At 48.6% G+C, this 21,551-nt stretch overlaps 1 protein-coding gene across 1 annotated transcript in view; it reads right to left on the reverse strand.

Moving 5' to 3' along the window:
- The window catches only part of LOC142502043 (ovostatin-like), a 149,390-nt gene that overhangs the window by 39,888 nt on the left and 87,951 nt on the right, over positions 1-21,551 (reverse strand). The window contains exons 22-23 of the mRNA XM_075612834.1: positions 6,269-6,320; positions 2,070-2,153 (exon numbers count right to left, since the gene is read on the reverse strand). Coding sequence (XP_075468949.1) covers positions 2,070-2,153; positions 6,269-6,320 — 136 coding nt within the window. The remainder of the gene's footprint in view (positions 1-2,069; positions 2,154-6,268; positions 6,321-21,551) is intronic.

The raw sequence follows: 21,551 nt of genomic DNA on the forward strand, positions 1-21,551 counted from the left end.
GTCTCTCTCTCTCCCCCGTCTCTCTCTCTCCCCCGTCTCTCTCTCTCCCCCCGTCTCTCTCTATCTTCCCCCCGTCTCTCTCTCTCTTCCCCCCGTCTCTCTCTCTTCCCCCCGTCTCTCTCTCTTCCCCCCGTCTCTCTCTCTTTCCCCCGTCTCTCTCTCTTTCCCCCGTCTCTCTCTCTTTCCCCCGTCTCTTCCCCCCCCCTCCCCTGTGAGAGAGAACCTGTTGATAAAAACGTTGAATCCCACCACTGGGTATTGCCCCAGATTTTCCCAGGCAAGGGTTCGGATACTTGTTGCTGCACCTGTACCTATCCTTTTCTGGTTCTCTTGGAATAGGGCGTATTGCATGGTATACTGTAGTTCGGAGGTGACACCCTTAGTTAGGGATTGGGAATTACACCAGGATTGAAATGGGGGCAGCTCTAAAGGCAAACTCTGCTTATATTTGGTCTGAGTGAGATGCCGGATTTCTAAGTACCTGTATTTGTAAAATGAAATATTTGGTGTTGAACAGATTGATTGTAAATTAGGGAATTACTTGATGATATTTGAATCCATCATATCTTTTACCCTAGTAATCCCTTGTTGGATTCAAAGATTTGGGCGGTTTCGATTGTATCCTGGCGAGAAAGTGGATTTAGAGAATAGAAGGTACATAATAAAAAAAGGGATCATTAAATTATTTTTACATTTAAAAGCGTCCCAAAATGGATGAAAAGGCTAGAATAGGGATACTATATATAATTTATGATCTAGACTTTTTCTCTATCAAAAGAATATTCTGCAATTCCTCAGGGAAGCAAATTAGACCCTCTAGTTCTACCCATCTCTTTTCCCTTGGATCACTATGCCAGCTAATTAGTTGCCCTAAATGGGCGGCTTTATTGTACCTCTTTATTCCTGGGAGAGCTAAACCACCTTATGTTTTTCTGTTAACTCTCGGCTCTCTGTTTTGCCAAATAAAGTGGTTAATTGTAATATGAAGTGTGTGTAGCTCTTTTTCTGGAATTTGAACTGCTAGAGTATGGAAAAAATAAAGAACCCTAGAAAGGATATTCATTTTAATTGCAGTAATCCTGCCACACCAGGATATTGGATATGGTTCCCAATTAGATCGATCTTTGAGGATCTGCTTGAAGAGTGGGACATAGTTATATTTATAGAGTGTACCGTAATCTTTTGTGAGGTGAATACCTAAATACTATATACATTTTTGGGGGGTCCAATTTAAAATTAAAATTAATTTGGATAAGTTTAACTGTATGGGGAGGTAAATATTATTTAATATCAACAGATTGTGTATTATTAATTTTGTGTCCTGAAAATTTGCCAAAAGAGTCTGGGGGTTCAAACAGATTGGGGAGAGAAATGAAGGGTGTGGTAAGAGATAGAATAACATCATCCACAAAGAGAGCAATTTAATATTCTTGGTTAGCAGATGTTGGTATTATTTCTAATTAAACAAGCCAGTGGCTTGATACATATGGCAAAGAGGAGCGGGAGGGGGGGCATTATATATGGGAAATGGAGAGGAGACAATGGCGTTGGTCTTAACCATGGTGAGAACTATAGAGAATCTTGATACTCTATTATTTTTGAGCTGAATCCCATTGATTCTAGGGTGGCAACAACCATAACCCGCCAGTTAAGACGGATCTGAGGCATTTTCGGCCTCTAGCGCTAGTAGTAATGCTGGGGACTTAGACTGTTGCTCTGTGTGTGTGAGGTTGATGATGCGTCTGTATTATCTAAAGCTTGTCTTCCTTTAATAAAGCCCACCTGGTCCCGATGAATCACTTTTGGTAGAATTGGATTCAGTATATTTCCAATAATTTTGTCATATAATTTAATATCTCTATTTAAAAAGGTAATTGGTCTATAGCTGCAACAATTACAAATGTATCTTTCAAAAACATTTGGCTGAGTTTGGAAGTTCTGAAGTGTGTTGCTGGTCCCTCGGTCAGTGAAGGGTTTGAGCCCCGTAATAGGGGATTTACTGCTCTGTTCATAGACTGACAGGGCTGAGCTGTGTGTGGACCAGTGTGTGATGTGTTTGCTCCACTCACCAATAACAGTCACATGAGCCTTGGCGGAGTCCTGCACTGTATTCACTGAGGGAGTGATGCTGATCGGAAACACGGAGTCTGTGTCTGTGAGAGGGCAGAGGTAATGGGGAGAAGAGGGGACACACAATTATACTGTGACAGAGATAACAGGGATATATAAACCTTTGCAGTTGGAAGGATATACACTGGCGACACACTTTATTCGAGCTCGGCTAGTCCCACGAATTCGGGTATACCCGGGTGTATTGAGGTTTGTGACTGTTTTCTGCCCGAGTGCATTGAGGTATTTTCCAAGCAGGGATTGAAGCATTTTATTCCCGATGGCTGCAATACTGCACAGTATATATATATATATATACTGCATTACAATTCATGAATTTATGCCAACTGGTAGACACGCGAAGCATTGCAGCCTATTAAATCCTAATCATTATCATTTAACAGATCAGCCTCCCGTCAGCCAGGCATGAACCCAGGCTGGGAAGGCAAACGCAACGGGGCTTGTCAGAGGTGAGGAGCGGCGCATTCCAGGTATCTGCCAGGTACATACTGGGTATTTGCTCGAATAAAGTGTGTCGGTGCAGTACTACTACTATACTGACGTGCAACCAGTGCAGATATATGGCTGCAGGGAAGGATTATAGTGCCCATCTAGCTGTAGGGGACAATGACTGTGGAAGAAGGGATCTAGTTGTCAGGTGTAGAGGAGTCTGTATGACAAAGCTCTGTCCCTCAGATAACCATATATATACAAAAGTCCCTTGCTGGTCCAGTGCTTGGCTGCACAAACAGAGGTTTTAAGAAAAATGTCCGCCAACAGTCCCTACGGCAAGCTCAGAGTTCCAATCAAGAGGTCAAAACTCTTTTTACACTATGGGTTCTATTCTTGTAGGTTTGATAACTTTGGAGCCATCTCGAACGATGTGGCATGTTCCTACTGAACGGTTTGTCATTTGTGTTATCACGGTTTTCAGAAAGAATCTGAAACCACCTCAAACCGTGAGGTAGGAAAATGCCAGTACCGCTCGGTAACAGCGATAGTATCTCAGCCTCTCTCAAAGTTCTTCGTACGTCTGGTCGCAGTCTGTAAGAGCTGCAAAGAGAGCCGCCTCTCTCTGAACAGGTGATTGCACTGTTTTTATTTAAATTGTAATACTTGTATACAGGAGCAGGGGGTCTCCAGAGCTGAACCGCATTGATTTCAGCCTTGAGGACCCCCGCTTCCTGAGTTACAGGCCCTGGTATGGGGTGCCGGTATCTCCTATGCATTTAAATGTCCCAGTCACGTGACACGGGAGATTTAAACATTGCATGCAAATACCAGCACCCCATACCGGGGCCTGTGACGCGGGAAGTCCTGAACCCGGACCTGAAATTAATGCGGCTCAGCTCCGGAAACCTCCCTGCCCCTGTACACTAGTATTAAAATGTAAATAAAAACAGCTTCATTCATTTAGTAGCTTAACGCTAAGCCAATGAAGGGGTTAGACATGAGTACCCGGTTTGTTGGGGGAACAGGGGGTGGATGAAGGGAGTACTTGCCGGAAGGTTGCGGGAGGAGTTAACCCCTTCACTATCATAGCAGTGATAACCGTATGGTAATGAAGGGGTTAACCACTCCCACTACCCACCCAAGAGGCCTAACCACCCACCCTTGGGGCAACACCCCCTTCACCCAATCCCCAAGAAACATTCAAATACAACCCTACTACCCACCTCCTCTACCCCAACAACCCCCCTCAACACATACAGTACAATAATGGTCAAAATTACTATTATCCAGATCTGAATCTGGATGAGGAAGGCCTTCATCCTGCCAGGGGTAAGTAGAACTTTTATTTACTTTATGCTGGCTGGATGTTTTATTTTTAATTGGGAAAATGAGCTATTATCCAGATCTAGATAATAGTAATTTGGCCTATTACTGTACTCTATGTGTTGGGAGGGTGGGGGTTGTTGACGATAGAGAGGGTGCCCATTCATTGACATTGGAGTTATCTTTGCTCCCGTTGCAAGCATAGATAACCACACTGGCAATGAATGGGTGTATTGGCCAATATTGTGTCTTAATGTTTATTGTGGGCAGCGGGGGGTAGGTGATGGTGGTATTTGGCCCATGGTGGGTGTTTAGGCCTACTGGGTGGGTAGCAGGAGGGGTTAACCCCTTCATTACCATAGAGGTAGTAACCGCTAAGGTAATAAAGGGGGTTAACTCCTCCCATTACCCTCCCGCAAGGCCTAAACACCCACCTTGGGCCAAATACCACCTTCACCCGCCCCCGCTACCCACAATAAACCGGGCACTATTATTTAACCCCTTCATTGCCTTAGCGGTTAGCCGCTATGGTAATGAAGCTGCCTGTAAATGTATTTTTATTGCATTGGATTGAAGCCGGGTGTCTCTGGAGCTGGTATTAATGTGTATCAGCTCCGGGACTCCCGACTTCAATCCGATGCAGGGGGGAAAAAAACCTAAGTCCTATTCGCAAATCCCATCCCGCCACCCTTTGGAAGAAGCCTCGGTTAGATTCTCGTAGCTTCTAGAATAGGGTGATTTTACAAAAAATGCGAGTTGGCGCTGTTTTTCAGCTCCCGCACGGTGTGTTTGGGCCACGGCGCTACCGCTTGGGGAGATGCACTTCCTGAACGAGTTTGACAGGTCATCGGCTTTTTCTGAATAGCAAACTTGCCAAATCCTTCGTTAACTGCTCAAAAATGTAGATGGCTTTGTTATCAAACCTACTAGAATAGGCCCCCTATATTTGTCTTCTCTCTATGATAGTCTCTGTAAGGGAGACCATTGGAGAAGCCTGTGTGAGGATTTCTCTTTTTGAAGTCTGACGGTGTGCATATTACAACCCCCAGACTATACTTCTATGCCTGACCACATTTGACTATCCCCTTGAGGGAGTTTTGCGCCTCTAGACATCTTTAAATCACAGGTTAATGCCTGGTTATTGATTCAGCTATAAGTTTTATTAAGTAAATATTGTATACCTTTTATCTTAGCTACAGTCAGGGCTTTTTTTATGCCGGCTGGGATGTTTGCGGGGCTCAGTGCAGGGACATGTGTGGAGCTGTGACGGTGAGGGGGTAACTAGGCTCACTAATAAAAGTCAAGCCCTCTTGGTTTCCCCTGAGTCACGTGATGGGGTCCTAGCGTGTCAGCTCTTGGACCTGGCTGTCGTGTATGTACTGCTATGCATTGTATGAAAATATGCGACAATAAAGTATTTTTGTGTTTTTGCCTTTCCAGGAGTGCCAGCAAGCAGAGATTGCTAGGCTATGAGGTTCAGGGTGGGTTTTGCAGATAAAGTCTTTTCAGATTGTGGCTATGTAGCGGGGTGCCAGGGTTACTGGATATCCCAAAAAGGTAGCTGGGAATCAGGTCAGATTCTTGGATACCTTGAAGCACAATGCTCCGGTTCAAAATCCTACCCTGAAGAAGTTCTTGCAGCTCACTGCCATGAGTCCCTGCTTCAGCACAGACCAGGGAGGCAAAAAGGGGAATAGGGATTTGTGTATCTCAGGTATAGTCAGGGGTCCCTGGTTTAGGGGGAGCCCCCACGGTATATGCCCAACCCCCCCGGACCCGGTATAGGGGTTCGGGGTATCACCAACTATGTATAAGGTTGTGAGAGTAAACTTATTTCTAAGTCCAGCTTCGGTACAATTGAAGCAACCCTGAAAATGAACCTAAGCGTTATTTGAAGCAACTTTTATTAAAACTTCTTATAGGAAGGTCTAGGAGCTCTGAAAATGAACGTGCGCATCTTTTCAGGAGATCCTACGATATGAGGGACTTAGAAGAATTTTGTATGATTTTTATGAATATGGTGTATAACAAAGTATATGTATATGCCCTGTATATGAACTGGGGAATTTCCAAGTCTGTGGTTCTGAGAGACCAGATGACCACCAAGCTTGGTGCCACTATGTCTGGTCAGGTCCCGGACTTGAAAGTCTCAGAGATGCCAAGGTGTTATAATTCTGTCTTTCTGATTCAGATTCAGTGTTCGGGTTCGGATTACTAATACAATGGGCGGAGTTTCAGAATTGAAAAAAAAAAATGGCGTATGTGACTTTCAGTCTGATCAGCGGATTTCCACGGCTGGAAAAAACTGGACAATCCGCCTCAAATTAAAATTTGAAGGAAATTGCCCACCTCAGCTCACAGTGCGGCAGGAGAATGTACTCACCTTCCACACAGACAAGGCTGCTGTACGTGATTTCTTTCTCTATACCCTCAGCCTTATAGAGAGGAAGAGAAGAGAAAACATATGTCATTCTGATGCAATGCTTTGTGCACTCTACTAAAGTGACTGCCCCTGACATAACACCCATAAAGTGCATTTCTCACTCTATATAATAATAACCACCCCGAGGATGTTTTATAAGGGTACACAGAAGAAAATGACTGAGGTCACAAAAGGCCCCTTAGTATGCACTCATGTGAAACAGTAATTGTATACAGAGGATATAATATCCAATGGGAGGGCCAAATAGTCCAGACAAACCAAATACCTAAGGTAAATAATGGTAGGACGTGAACTGCTAAAAACAAAAAATAATACATTTTTTATAATATACAATAACTACGCCGAAACAAAGAAAGTGATAAGTAAATAATGAGAATATAAAAATGGATTAAAATAAATCCCCAAGTGTGAGAAAGGTGATGGACGCCCAAATGGTGAAGTGAAAACGCAGTGTCAAGGTGTTTAAATACACATCTGTGTCAGACAAATGGATAGGTTAATACATAGTCCTAATGTCCAAACCATTCACATAGCACTGATCAGATAAGCTAGTATTGCATGTAGTATATTGCAGAACACAAATGAGCTTATATATCACTCTGAGTATAATACAAAGGATGCCTATATATTATGCATATCATGTCATGGGAAATAGATATTAAACCCATATAGCATAATAAGGAGTGAGGTCAAGGTGTACTAGGCTAACACTAGGTCGGTGTCTCAGTACATCGGGTAGACACTATAATAAGCGCGACTATAATGCAAGTCAAGAATGTATTCATAGCATAGTCAAGAATTTATTTATAGCGTAATACAAGGGACTACCTCCTCCCTGAAGAAGTGGAACACGTCCCACGAAACGTGCATCGGGGCGTGATGACATCACCGTTGTGGCGTCCACGAGTGGGACAGAGTTAAATGGATGCTAGCATCCTGAAGTAACAGGTTAATCCTGTCATGAGTCAGAGGATTTTTTTCCTATTTGAAAGCGCTCCTTCATGCATACAAAGGCACAGATGGTAATTAGTGCAGACCAGTTTTTTATGCACAAGTGTTCCAGATCAAATTCCAATTAAGGAAGGTATATAAAGTCACCTTAGAGTAGGGGGCGGTACACTCCTGAGGAAGCCACACACCCTTTTTGGCAAAACGCGTAGAGTGGTAGCCGCCCAGAGAGGAGAGAGAAGAGAGGAGAAATTTACTGACAGATACTCACAGAACCGCGACCGGAAGTGACGTATCGGGACGGAGCGGAAGTGACGCATCGGTGTGCGAGTGAAGCTGAAACATCCACCCGAGAGGCTGTATCCCAGTGGAGAACTCCACAGTGCCTGCGGGCAGCTGTTATGGGAAGGTGATCGACCCACAAAAGAGGGAACCCACGAGGGGAGAGATACCTGGATCAACGCGCCCACCGCTGGAGGTACAAAGTCCCTGAGAGTGGTGGTCCACACCAAGTCACACCGGAGGAGGCGGGTGAGCCTGAAGTTTAAACCAAAAATCCTTCTCTCTTTGATCACATTGATTGTGGTACATGCCTGAAATACTTGTTTTTATTGTAAGTGTTCATTTTTTAAACCCCATAAAGTCGAGTTTTTTTTACATTATACTGGTCTTCATTATGGTTTATATTTCTTTTACATACACTTTGCTGCGGAGCTGAGAGCTGGAGACCCTATCACCTGGTGGGAATATCGGTACAGCAGAGACCATTGAGTGTCAAAACCGCTTGATTTTGACTTACATCTTGTAAGTAGACATCACATATGAGCCAAGAAAGAACGCAGAATATATATCACTTGAATTTTATTGTCTGCACTTAGATTGTTTTTCTTGTTTTATGTTCTTTTCCCTTCATGCTCCCCCTGGATTACAACTGGAGAGAGTCCTGATCTTCACACAGGATACGGTTGTATATCAGAGTCCACCTTGTATTACGCTATGAATAAATTCTTGACTATGCTATGAATACATTCCTGACTGGCATTATAGCAGCTTTTGATAAAGCGCTACTAAAGCACGAAACGCGTTAGAGGACCCTTTTAATGTAGCTGTTGCTACCATGCATTTGGATTAAAGCATTTTTATTTCTCACAGATCTGCCTCCAGCCCTATTTTTTTGCAGTGCTCCACCATCTTTACACGCATACTCTATCTACAAAACGGAACGGATGCACGCTGTTATGGAGCAGAAGGGGTCTACAATGTGAGTTATTTACTCTTTAATATGTTTATTGTGACTGTGACTATAGGGTATTTGCAGGGCTCCAGCCTATGGTTCAGGATACTTTCCCTCCACATAGTGATTGCACTGGGAGTCCCTTTATATAAGGGCTTCCATGTGGTTTAATTTTTAAGAGTGGTTACATTTTTTGTGTCCATGTTGGGCTTTATATGGTGAGCTATATACCCTGTCACATATACACACATTTTTTCATTGACCTACTATACCCCGGACTCCTGGGCTATATTGCCATCATTGCACAATCCTGGATTTAGAAGCACCATAAAGAGATTCATTTCTCATTCTTTGCTAGTGTTAGCCTAGTACACCTTGACCTCACTCCTTATTATGCTATATGGGTTTAATATCTATTTCCCTTGACATGATATGCATAATACATAGGCATCCTTTGTATTATACTCAAAGTGATATATAAGGACTGTGACAGGGTGAATGAATGTCACCAGCCATATGCCTGGAGAACCTATGTTTAGACGTGCAGTGCAGCAGTGACGAGGTTAAGTTGAGAAGGGCTGCTTAATTAGTCTGACCCCAGCTGCATAATCAAGGTGCTAAAACCCCAGGCTGTACACACATGCAGGAGAGCTGGTAAGGAGACAGGACTAAAAATGCTGAAGAGATTATTGCTGTAAGTGTGACGGTTCAGGGGATTCCTTCCCCTCCATGTGTCGCTGGCGCTCCACTCCTTCCTGCCTCTCTTGTCCCTTCCTTGCCTCCTCCCTGTTCTATTCTCCTTTCCTCCTCCCGCATCTGTCCCTCTGCAGCAGCCTCTGACGCTCTCCCGGCGTCTGCGCGTGCTCCCCGCAAGACACGCGCGCCTTCTCGGTCTCCCATTCCCCGTTGCGGTGCTCCCCGCTCACGGCCCCCCTCGGATCCCGTTCCAGTCCCCTTACCTCCTGTAGTCTCTCCTCCTGTCCTTCCTCCGCCCTCGGCAGGCGCCTCGTGACGCAGCCTGTGCGCACGCACTCTAACCTTACAGAGGGCGCGCGCACACGCTCCTCTTGTAGGCTTTCCCAGGCCCCTGGCTCCTCCTCTCATGCTCTACAGGCTTTCTCCCTCACCTGTCTCCTCCTCTTCTCCTCCTCACCTATCCCTGCGGTCTCCCACTTCACCCTCTGCTCCTCCTTTCTCTCCCATTGGTGTTCCTTCCTTTATAACCCCTGTCTGTCCTCTTTCTTATTGTTCTGCATAGTTCTTTGTACCTCTGTGTGTGCAGTCCTATGCTTGGCTCTCCTGTGTTTTCCACCTTATGTTCCTGCTCCTGCTTACCCCTGGATTTCCCTGGCTTGACCTCTGCTTGTACTGGATTACCCTGCTCTCTACTGCCCTTGAACCCTGCTTACGGACACGACTTTGCTGACTTCTGTGATCCCTGGACGCTGGCTTACGAACATTACGATCCTGCTCTCTATATCCCTGGACTCTGGCACACGGACATCACTACTCTTACTCTGAACCCCAAAGGCGTTGCAAGTATAACTAACCATCTTTCAACAGGCCCGGCAACGCCATACCACACTCTGGGCACACCCTCACTGCTGTGGGTGCGTGGTAAAACCCTTCCCACCTCAGTACTGGGGACTGGCCAGGTCTGCGGGCATACAAGCGTTACAGTAAGGTCTGTGTTGCAAAGTACGTGTGTGATGAACTGTCTGTCTCCTGCATACAAAAGAGAAGATGCCTTAGTTTTGTTCTGTCTGCTAAAAATAAGCTATTTTGTTTTGTCTGCTGAAGAAGCTATTTTCTTTTGTTTGCTGATGAGAAGCTATTTGTTTTTGGTGTGCTGTATGTTTTAAGGCTCAAATAAATAAGCCTTATCCAAAGAACCTGCGTGTCTAGTTGCATGTACCCTGCAACATATGGTGTCAGAGTGGGATTTTGAAAGGCCCCTGCAGTTAAAGGGCCACACACACAAGAATGAGAAAAATGGAAGAATTGTTTTAAGCGTTTCTGTGCGAGCAGACCAGACAGCAGTGACAGTTCATGCAGGAGAAGGTCCAGCTACAACCAGAGAGAGATGAAAGACTATTGCAGCAGTAAACCCAGTTCCTAACCCAGCAGCAGGCAGCACAGGAGGAGCGGATGGCCAAGCTTCTGACCCAATTCCAGGGGTCTGCCAGTCCAGAACTTGCAAACAAACCCCCGGTACTCCTGAGGAAAATGGCTCCAAACGAGGATCCAGAGGGTTTTTTACTGACATTTGAAAGGGTTGATGGAGCTCAGGGCTGGGCTGCAGATCGCTGGGCAACTGCTTTGGCCCTGCTCCTCATAGGAGAAGCCCAGGCCTCATATCAGGGCCTCCCGGCAGATCAGGCAATGGCCTACCGATAAGTTAAAGCCGCCATACTGGATCACTTAGGTCTGACCCCAGAGACCTACCGGCAGTAGTTCCGGAACATGAAGTACACCGCTAAGATGAGACCCCGGGTCCTCGCGCAGCAGTTATTGGACTTGTGTACGCGCTGGATACAACCCAAGGAGTGCACTAAGGAGGCAATTCTTGAGCAGGTGGTTTTTGAACAATTCATACAAATAAGACCCCTTCCGCACGCTCGTGGGTAAAACGCCACGCTGCTGAAACCCTTGCTTTGGCGGTCCGACTCGTGGAGAACTTCCTTGGGGCTGAGGAGCAGGCGAGTGTCCTGGACCCAACGGATCCGACTCCACCGGCACCTGCGGACGCCCAAAGAGGGAGGTCAGATCAACGGGGAACCTACAGCCCGTCCACGCGCAACCGCCAAGTCCAACGGAGCAGTCGTTCCAGCAAGGGCGGAGTCCAAATGCTGGTCCTCGCCGAGACCCTCATCTACTTCCTGATGTCGGCTCGTCGCAAAATGAGAGGAGCTTCCGAGGACGTCGCCCAAAGGACCCACCAGATTCCTGGTCTCCAGTGTCCGGTCCACCAGAGCGCTATGCACGGACCCCTCCTACGAGGGAACCCTCTCCATGTTCTGCCTGCAGAGAACAAGGCCCCCGGCATGTGGACTGTCCACGGATGGATTGTTCATTCGGCAGGACCGTCACCTCGGCCTCCACTGGAGAAAACTACAAGCCCTGGCTACTTCCAGCCCAGGTTGGGGGAAAAAACATCCAGGCCCTTGTCGATTCGGGCTCTGGGAAAACTCTGGTTTCCAGGGACTGTTACTGCCTAACGTGTGTTCTTTTGACTCTCCATGGAACATAGAATGTATACACAGCGATGTAAGACGGTATCCGACAGCCAAAATCCGGCTACAGGTAAAGGGTCAGGAGGCCTACCTCGAAGTAGGAGTCGCTCCTTGGCTCCCTGCCCCCTTTGTGCTCGGCCGGGACTGGCCTTTCTTTTCGGACCTAATTGCCCCAGTCTCTCACGAGGAGCCTTATTCTGTGGCTCAGGAGAACCCTAGCAAACTGTTCCCCTTCTCGGCAGACCTTTTCCCCACCCGACACCGGGTTCCAAAGACTCAGAAGCAAAGACGCTCTGACAAACAGGACTGGTTGCAGAAATCTGGGTCTCAAGGTGACCATTCTAGTAGCCAGAGATCACAAGTGATGTCTGGGGATGGCCAGAGGGAGGGGCATATGGGCCCTGGAGATTTACCAGACCTTTACCTCCCTGACTTTCGCCAGAGGCAAAAGGAGACCCAGTCCTTGCTAGACAGTATGACAAGGTGGTAAAAATTGATGAGCAGATTTTAAATGCACAGGGGGTGATAGTATCCCCCCATTTTGAATTATCAAATGATACCCTGTATAGGGTGAATAGGCAAACATAAACAGGGGAGGTCACCAGACAGATATTGGTTCCCAAGGCGTTTGTTAAATCTGTGTTCACTCTAGCCCATACTGTCCCTTGGGGTGGTCACCTGGGCAGGGATAAAACATTGGACAGTATTTCATCCCGATTCTATTGGCCAGGGATGCATAGTGATATTGCTAAGTTATGTGCGGCATGTCCGGAGTACCAGCTAACTAGTCCAAAGGGACAAAAACCAACTCCTTTGGTTCCTCTACCCTTGGTGTCAGTTCCCTTTGAAAGGATTGGGGTAGACTTGGTAGGACCTCTAGAACCTTCTGCGAAAGGACACAGGTTTATTCTTGTAATAGTTGACTATGCAACAGGGTATCCTGAGGCGTTCCCCCTGTGAACAGCAACAGCGAAGCAAGTAGCCAACAAGTTGTTGGAGCTGTTCTCACGGGTTGGACTTCCCCAGGTTATATTGACAGACCAAGGTACAAATTTTATGGCTAAACTGATGCAGGATGTCTTAAAATTACTAGAGGTCATGTCGGTTCGAACATCGGTCTACCATCCACAGACTGACGGATTGGTGGAAAGATTTAACCGAACTCTAAAAGGGATGCTGAGGAAATTTGTAGATTCAGAGAAGAGAGCCTGGAATGAACTTCTCCCTTTTCTGCTGTTTGCAGTGCGGGAAGTTCCCCAGGCCTCCACGGGATTCTCTCCATTTGAACTGCTGTATGGCCGCCAACACCGGGGTATCCTAGACCTCCTAAAGGAGTCCTGGGTTTAACAGCGGTCCTCTTCTAAGAATACCCTGCAATGTGTACTAGACCTTAGGAAGCACCTAGATGTGGTCGGCCATTTTGCTAGGGAGAATCTTAGATCAGCCCAGGACAGCCAGGAGAAACATTACAATCAGAATGCTCGCATGAGAGTGTTTCACCCGGGAGACCAGGTAATGTTGTTGTTACCCAGTTGTGAGAGCAAACTCCTTGCCAAATGGCAGGGCCCATTCGAAGTACTCTGCCGCACGGGTGATGTGGATTACGAGATCGCTCAATCAGGGTCCAGGAAGGGTTAACAAATTTACCATGTGAACTTGCTGAAACCCTGGAAGATGCAGCGGTCTCTATTTATCCACCCGGTGGAGGAGGAAACGGATTTGGGTCCTCAGCCCCCACGGGAGAACATCATGGGTGACGATAAAATCCCAATGGGTAGACAGTTTTCCTTTGAACAAAAAGGGGACTTGTTAGAAATAATTACACAATTCCATGATGTTTTTTCTGATTTGCCAGGACAAACTAATTTAATTTCACATGTGATCGAGACAGCACCTGGGGTAAAAGTACGTTCCCGTCCGTATAGGTTGCCTTAGAGTCGTAGGGCCCTGGTAGAGAAGGAGGTACAAGAAATGTTACACTTAGGAGTGATTGAGGAATCATGCAGTGAGTGATGTAGTCCACTAGTTATGGTCCCTAAACCCGATGGGAAGGTAAGATTTTGTGTGGACCTCCGAAAGGTCAATGCGGTATCCAAGTTTGACGCATATCCGATGCCAAGGGTGGACGAGTTAATTGACGCCCTTGGTAACGCGGAATATATATCCACGCTGGATTTAACAAAAGGATACTGGCAAATACCCTTAGAGGAAAAGTCCAAATGCAAAACAGCCTTAGCCACTCCCATGGGTTTATACCAGTTTGTGACAATGCCATTTGGACTGCATGGAGCCCCAGCCACATTTCAGAGACTCATGGATAAGGTACTGAGGCCCCATAGGACTTATGCCGCAGCCTACCTAGATGACATTGTCATTTATAGTAAACACTGGCGGGCCCATCTAAATAGGCTGAAAGCGGTCCTCAAATCTCTAAGAGAGGCAGGGCTCACAGCCATCCCTAAGAAATATGCCTTAGGTAAGGCGGAAACCAAATACTTAGGGTATGCAGTGGCAGGTGGAAAAGTAAGGCAACTAGCCGAGAAGGTACTTGCCCTGAAAGAAGTTCTGACTCCCCAAACAAAAACGCAGGTACGCTCTCTGCTGGGTTTAGCAGGGTACTACCGGTGGTTCATCCCCAACTACTCGGAAGTTGCAGCCCCATTAACGGACCTCACAATAAAGTCCGCCCCTACACAAGTGGTATGGTCAAGAGAGTGTCAGAGAGCCTTCGAGGTCATAAAAAGGTGTCTATCAGAGGGTCCCGTCATTAGAAGCCCAGACTTCAACAGGCCTTTTGTAGTCCAAACCGATGCATCAGAGATAGGGCTAGGGGCAGTGTTGTCACAACAGTTTGAGGGAGTGGAACATCCGATCCTTTTTCTGAGTAGGAAATTGTTCCTGAGGGAAAAAAACTACTCAGTGATTGAGGAGTGCTTCGCAGTAAAGTGGGCAATCGAGGCTTTGAGGCATTACCTGGCAGGAGTCCATTATACTCTGGTGACGGACCATGCTCCATTAAAGTTGTTAAATAGCATGAAGGACTCCAATACTAGATTGACCAGGTAGTATATGGCCCTCCAACCCTTCTCATTTGAGATTCAGCACAGGCCTGGAAAAGAAAATGCAAATGCTGACTTCTTTTCTAGAGAAGGGGTGGAGGATCGGGCTTCCACTGTGTGTGGCCCCAGCCACACACTAACAGGGGAGGAATGTGACAGGGTGAATGAACGTCACCAGCCATATGCCTGGAAAACCTATGTTTAGGCTTGCAGTGCAGCAGTGACGAGGTTAAGTTGAGAAGGGCTGCTTAATTAGTCTGACCCCAGCTGCATAATCAAGGTGTTAAAACCCCTGGCTGGGAGGCTTCCGGTGACGTCACCAGGAATGGTCGGGTAGGCAGGGAGCTCCGTGGACCCGCTGTATAATCCGCATTAAAGCAACACACACCACCCGATTTTCACCCCACTTTTTCGGACTAAAACAAGGGGGAAAGTACCAGGAATGTCAGGGAAAGGAAAGAAACCCACAAATCAAGCGGTTTCAAAGTTTTTTTCGCCTTCCCAGAGGAGAATGGAGGAGCCGGCAGAAAGTCAAGATGGCGGCGGGCCACGAGGCTCATCCGGTGCAGCGAGTACTCGCAAGCAGACTGAAGGGACCTCAGCACCAGGGATGCCAGTAACAAGGGAATATATGGAAGAGCTGTTTGCCGAAATGCATATTAAACTGCACCAGTCCTTCCAAACTGACCTACACTGGCGACACACTTTATTCGAGCTCGGCTAGTCCCACGAATTCGGGTATACCCGGGTGTATTGAGGTTTGTGACTGTTTTCTGCCCGAGTGCATTGAGGTATTTTCCAAGCAGGGATTGAAGCATTTTATTCCCGCTGGCTGCAATACTGCACAGTATATATATATATACTGCATTACAATTCATGAATTTATGCCATCTGGTAGACACGCGAAGCATTGCAGCCTATTAAATCCTAATCATTATCATTTAACAGATCAGCCACCCGTCAGCCAGGCATGAACCCAGGCTGGGAAGGCAAACGCAACGGGGCTTGTCAGAGGTGAGGAGCGGCGCATTCCAGGTATCTGCCAGGTACATACTGGGTATTTGCTCGAATAAAGTGTGTCGGTGCAGTAAAGGAGGCAGTGAGGGACATTAGGGAGGAAATCTCTACCCTGACAAAGAGGACAACAGACATTGAGGCAAAGGTGGAGGGCGCCTGGACAAAACAATCAGCTGCAGAAGAGGATATAACACGTCTAGGGGAAGAAATAGCAGCCCTAAAAGAAAATCAAGAGGAGCAAGAAAACAGGGACAGGCGCCAGAATATACGCGTCAGAAATGTCCCTGAGACGATTGCCCCCTCTCAAGTAAAAGCATACATATTGGAACTATTTGCATTGATCCGTGGAGACATCCCAGAGAAAAACCTAGAGATTGAAGGGACATCATTGTAAGGCTGCACAGCTACTCCTCAAAAGAAAGGATCCTTGCTGCCAGCCGAGAAATGGAATCCCTCATCTTCCAAGAAGAAAGCATTCAACTATATAGTGATCTCTCAAGGCAAACAGTAATCCGGCGCCAAGAGTTGAAGCCTCTTACCTCACTCTTGAGGGAAAAAGACGTTAAATACCGGTGGGGGTTCCCTTTTAAGTTAATTGTTAACAAAGGAGGAAGGTTTTTCACTATGAGATACCCCAAAGACATGTTGCCGTTTGCCCAGGCCCTGGGTCTGACCCCCCCTCCATCGTGGCTGGAGACCAACCCAGCCAGGAGTCAGAGAGAAGACAGAGGTGGACCAGCAAGAGCCTCTGAAAGAATTGCGGCCCTCCAGCAAAAGACTCCAAGAAATAAATAAATAAAGGGAAAAAAAATAAACTCTTAACTAACCCGTTTGACCCGAGAGAGAAGTGAAGGACTCGCCACTAGACCCCTGGACCCCTGAGGTGGAGAGCTGTAGAGACCAACCCCCCACTCCGGTGACGGAGAGCCGATGCGACTTACCCGGAGGACGTCCGCCACGTGTACCGCTCACCGGCTCCCTTCTCGCGAGAGGGGGAACCATCGCGTGTTTTCCCCGAGCCCACCAGCTGACCGGAGGAACCCCGCGACGGGACACCGGGCGAGATGGCGAATCCTGCTGCCGAGTTACTGCCCAGGAGTAACAGCTCCCCGGCTGGAGACATGCTTGGGGACCCTTGAGTACCCCGAGGAGTATCAAGACCGGCACCTACCCAGCTCGGATGATCGGGAGACGGTGGCGGGTTTGTGGGGACCTTGGGGGGGTGGCGGGAGGGTGCTCCTCACCGAAATTTAATACACAAAACGGACATATTACCCTCCCCCCGCCTGCCCGAACGACCCCCCCCCTCCTCCCCCGGCCCAGGGATCAGCATGTACCTGCTTAGTGTATGGGTACCCTGTACATGTTTACTGCAGCAGGGTGCCTTGTATATGTTTAACGCATTGTGCTCTGTATATGCTCCCACCCCTCTCCCCCTGCCCCCCCCACCCGGTGGATAAACCGGGGATTCCCGGTACTGCTACTATAAGTTAAAATATAAGTGATGTATAATATTGTTGTATTGAGGTTGAAAAGCTCTCAGCATCGTTGCTACCTGCTATCTGAGCGGTTGACCCCCATGTGTTGATAAGCTGTTATAGAACGCTAGACGACCCCCCTCTCCCTCCCCAGGGATCAACATACTGTATGGGCGCCTATTGTACGGGTACTTTGAATATGCTTATTGCACTGTGTTTTGTATATGTATACTGTATAGGGCTCGGTATATATATCCCCCCTCCCCCCCCTGCACTCCCCCCCCCCCGGCACTCCCCTTCCCCCTCCCTGCACTCCCCTTCCCCCTCCCTGCACTCCCCCCCCCACACCCCCCCTGCACTCCCCCCCTGCTCTCCCCCCCCCACCCCCCCTGCACTCCCCCCCACCCCCCCTGCACTCCCCCCCCACCCCCCCTGCACTCCCGCCCCTCCGCCTCCACTCCCCCTCCACCCCTCCTGCACTCCCCCCCACCCCCCCTGCACTCCCCCCCCTGCACTCCCCCACCCCCCCCTGCACTTCCCCCCTCCCCCCCACCCCCCTGCACTCCCCCCCCACCCCCCCTGCACTCCCCCCCACCCCCCCTACACTCCCCCCCACCCCCCCTGCAATAAATTAAAGTAACTGTTGAAAGCACACACATAATTGCTGAATAATGGGCTCCATCCGGTGGACAAACCAGGGATCCCCGAAACGGTCATTACAAACTGAAATATAAGTGATGTATGATACTGTTACACCAAAAGGGGAGGTTGAAAAGTTTTTAACGCTGCTACTAGCTGCTATCTGAACAACTAATCCCCTTCTGTGGATAAACTGTCAAAGAATGTTAGATGTTTGCCTCCCCCCGATCCACACTAACAAGCACCCTTCCTCCCCACTCCCCCCCACTTCACCCCCTCCCCACCCTGCCCCCCCCTCCTACCACTCCCTCGCCCTCCTACTGCCCCCCCTCCCCCCTGGTCCCCCCCCCCTAAGTGATAAGTGTAGTAGATAAGAGTGGATTACTCAAAATGTGTGGTGAAAGCATGCACGCAACTGTACTAGTGCAAGCCTCACCTGGCGGACAAACTAGAGGAAACAAGCATTACTGATCCAAGTTGTAACACAAGTTACCCAGCACTGTTAATTTCCAGAATGTACAACCCCCATGGGTTGGAATGTTGTTACCCCCCCAAAAAAAAAAAATGTTATGTGGTCACCCCAACCCAATCTATACAAATAGGCACCCCCCTATCCTTTCAACATCCCCCCCTCCCCCCCCCGCACATCACCTGATGGAAGTTACTCGGACCCCCAATTCAAGGCCCCTAACCAAACCCCTAAACTAGCACCCAATGGTGTGACTGACAAAAATAGGTAAGGGTCCACGACCTCCTGCCCAGACAGAGAGGCGAGAGACCCGGAATCACCTCCCACAGGCCTTAAGCCCAACAACCGGATAGTAGACTACCGGTTTACATTTTTACTAGGCCACTTAGAAGCCTAGTTTCTTTCTTCTCCTTTCCCAATACCCCCCTCTGATTCTGTCCCAGCAGGAACCCCTCCTCCCCTCCCATCATAGTCCCTGTCCCTTCCCGTCCTTCCCACCCCCCACCCTGCCCCTGGGGGGACGACCCTGGTCAGGATGCACGGCCCCACATCCTAAAGGAAGCACTCAAGCAGACCCTCACTGTTGGGAACGGTGAGGCCCTAAAAAACTCTGCTGATAAAAGCCCATATGGCTAGCAAATCCGCAATTAAATTGGTCTCTCTTAATGTAAAAGGCCTACAAAACAATAGAAAAAGACGATTGGCTCTTCAAGAAATGAAGAAGTCTGGCGGAGACATAATTTTCCTCCAGGAGACGCACTTTACATCTCAAGATCCGCCCAAAACATTCCAAAATGCATTCCCCTTGGGGTTTTATTCCTCATTTAGCAGTAAAAAAAGGGGAGTAGCAATTCTAGTCCGTCAAGGAACCCCATTCAATTTAACAAAAACAGTCATAGATCCAGAGGGTAGATTTTTGGTGGTGTACAGTATGGTACACTCTCGGGTACGCAAATCGCTCTAGTCAATCTATATGCCCCGAATGAAAACCAGACAGTATTTCTGAAAAAAGTGTTAGAGGACCTAGACCCAAAATACCTGTCCTCAGTGATAGTGGGAGGAGACCTGAACATGGTCCTTAACCCAATAGAAGACAAATCACTCACCCCAGGCCGACCACACCCGCCCCAATCCGTAAGCAATGGGAAGAGATTCAGAGAGATACTTAAGGAATTTTCCTTGATAGATATATGGAGAACCCAACATCAGGGCCAAAGAGATTATACGTTCTTCTCAGCACCTCACCAGACCTACTCTCGCATTGATTACTTCCTTGGATCCAAGAACATCTTAGAGGCCTCCACAGGCTCAGATATATGCCCAACAACCTGGTCAGACCACGCGCCAGTCACCTTAACTCTATCGGTCCCCTTCGTAAAAAAAACCTCCTATAATTGGAAATTGAACGACACACTACTAAATTGTCCAGAGGTAGAGAGGAAGATCAAAAAGGCCCTTAAGGAGTACTTCTTTAACAACTGTGGCACGATCTCATCACCTGCTATATTATGGGAAGCCCATAAAGCAGCAATCAGAGGTCATTTCATCTCGATTGCCTCCTATAAGAAAAAAAAAAAAAGCTGTGTGTGCTGTGCACGTGCATAGTAAGTGAAACTTCTTTGACTTTTGTCACAGAAATTGTATTTGTATTGGTGATGTTTTAATTAAAAATCAAAATACAATTTCATTGACAAAACGCAAATAAATTTGACTTAGAACATGCGTACACATCCCTTGTATTTGCACTAAGCGTGAATTCCTCGTGTGTGTGTGACTGTGTGTGTGACTGTGTGACTGTGCGTGTGACTGTGTGACTGTGCGTGTGACTGTGTGACTGTGCGTGTGACTGTGTGACTGTGCGTGTGACTGTGTGACTGCGTGTGACTGTGTGACTGCGTGTGACTGTGCGCGTGACAGTGCGTGTGCGCGTGACAGTGCACGGTGCGCGTGCGACTGACTGTGTGCGCGACAGACTGTGTGCGCGACTGACTGTGTGTGTGTGCGTGTGACTGTGTGTGTGTGCGTGTGACTGTGTGTGTGTGCGTGTGACTGTGCGTGTGTGCGTGACCATGTGCGTGTGTGCGTGCGTGTGACCGTGTGCGTGCGTGTGACCGTGTGATGTATGCGCAGCCCCCCTGCACCTCACACATCCCCCTAACCTATTCACCCCCAATACAGCTCCATGATTCCCACCCCAATACCCCCTGCCCTCCCCCTAATGATACACCTGAATAACCCCTGTCCCCCACCCCAAATGATATAGCCACACCAATACCCCCTGCCCTCCCCCTAATGATACACCCCATCTCCCCAGTCTAGGCACGCACTCACCGGGCGGCAGGAAGAGGCTGCTCCGGACCCTTCCCTCCCGCACCGGGCTCCGTGTCACCCCCTCCCACATGAAGCGCCTCTCCTAGGCGGTCGTGACCAGCAGGCGGCCGGACGGCTAGTCTGCACATCCCTCCGGAGCAGCCTCCTGAAGGGAGTCCACGGCTGCAGGGACCACAGGAGCCCCTCGGGCTCTACCCCACAGAAGCTGCCGCCCTGCAGGGACGGGGAGAGGCTCAGCTCCAGCTCCCCGCCCCGGTACCGGCCCAGGGAGGTGAAGGTCTCCCCGCCTTCACCAGTCACCTCCTGCCCGGAGCTCAGGCCTGAGACTGACCCGCAGCGGCTCATCCCACAGGCAGCGGCCAGGGGAGGCCTGCAGGGACACGGGCATGCACCGGGAGGAGAGGAGAGGCCACAGGAGATCAGGGCCTGGAGCAGTGTGGGCTGCAGTGTCCCTATGAGAGCCGTGGCATCTTGAGTGTCGCCATGACTACCATGCTGGGGCGTGTGGGGGGAACGGCGCCGCTGGCAGCCGCATGCGTCTTTCCCCAGCGTCCCCATGACTACTGCGCATGCACGGCCTGGCAGCGGACGTGTTGGGGGAACGGAGCCGCTGCCAGCCGCTTCTGCGCATGCGCAGAAGGCCGCAGTCGCCATTAGTTATGCGCATGCGCGCCATTGCAGCGGACGTATGTCACAGCAGGCGCATGGGGGGAGTGGGATGGGGAGCCGTGACGTCACTTCCGTTTCATATTTCGCCCCTCACTCTCCTGTTTTACCCCATCAGAATAGGTGCCACTAAAGAAGTTTCACTTCAA

This window comes from Ascaphus truei, chromosome 8 (genome assembly GCF_040206685.1).
Source record: "Ascaphus truei isolate aAscTru1 chromosome 8, aAscTru1.hap1, whole genome shotgun sequence".
Taxonomy (NCBI): domain Eukaryota; kingdom Metazoa; phylum Chordata; class Amphibia; order Anura; family Ascaphidae; genus Ascaphus; species Ascaphus truei.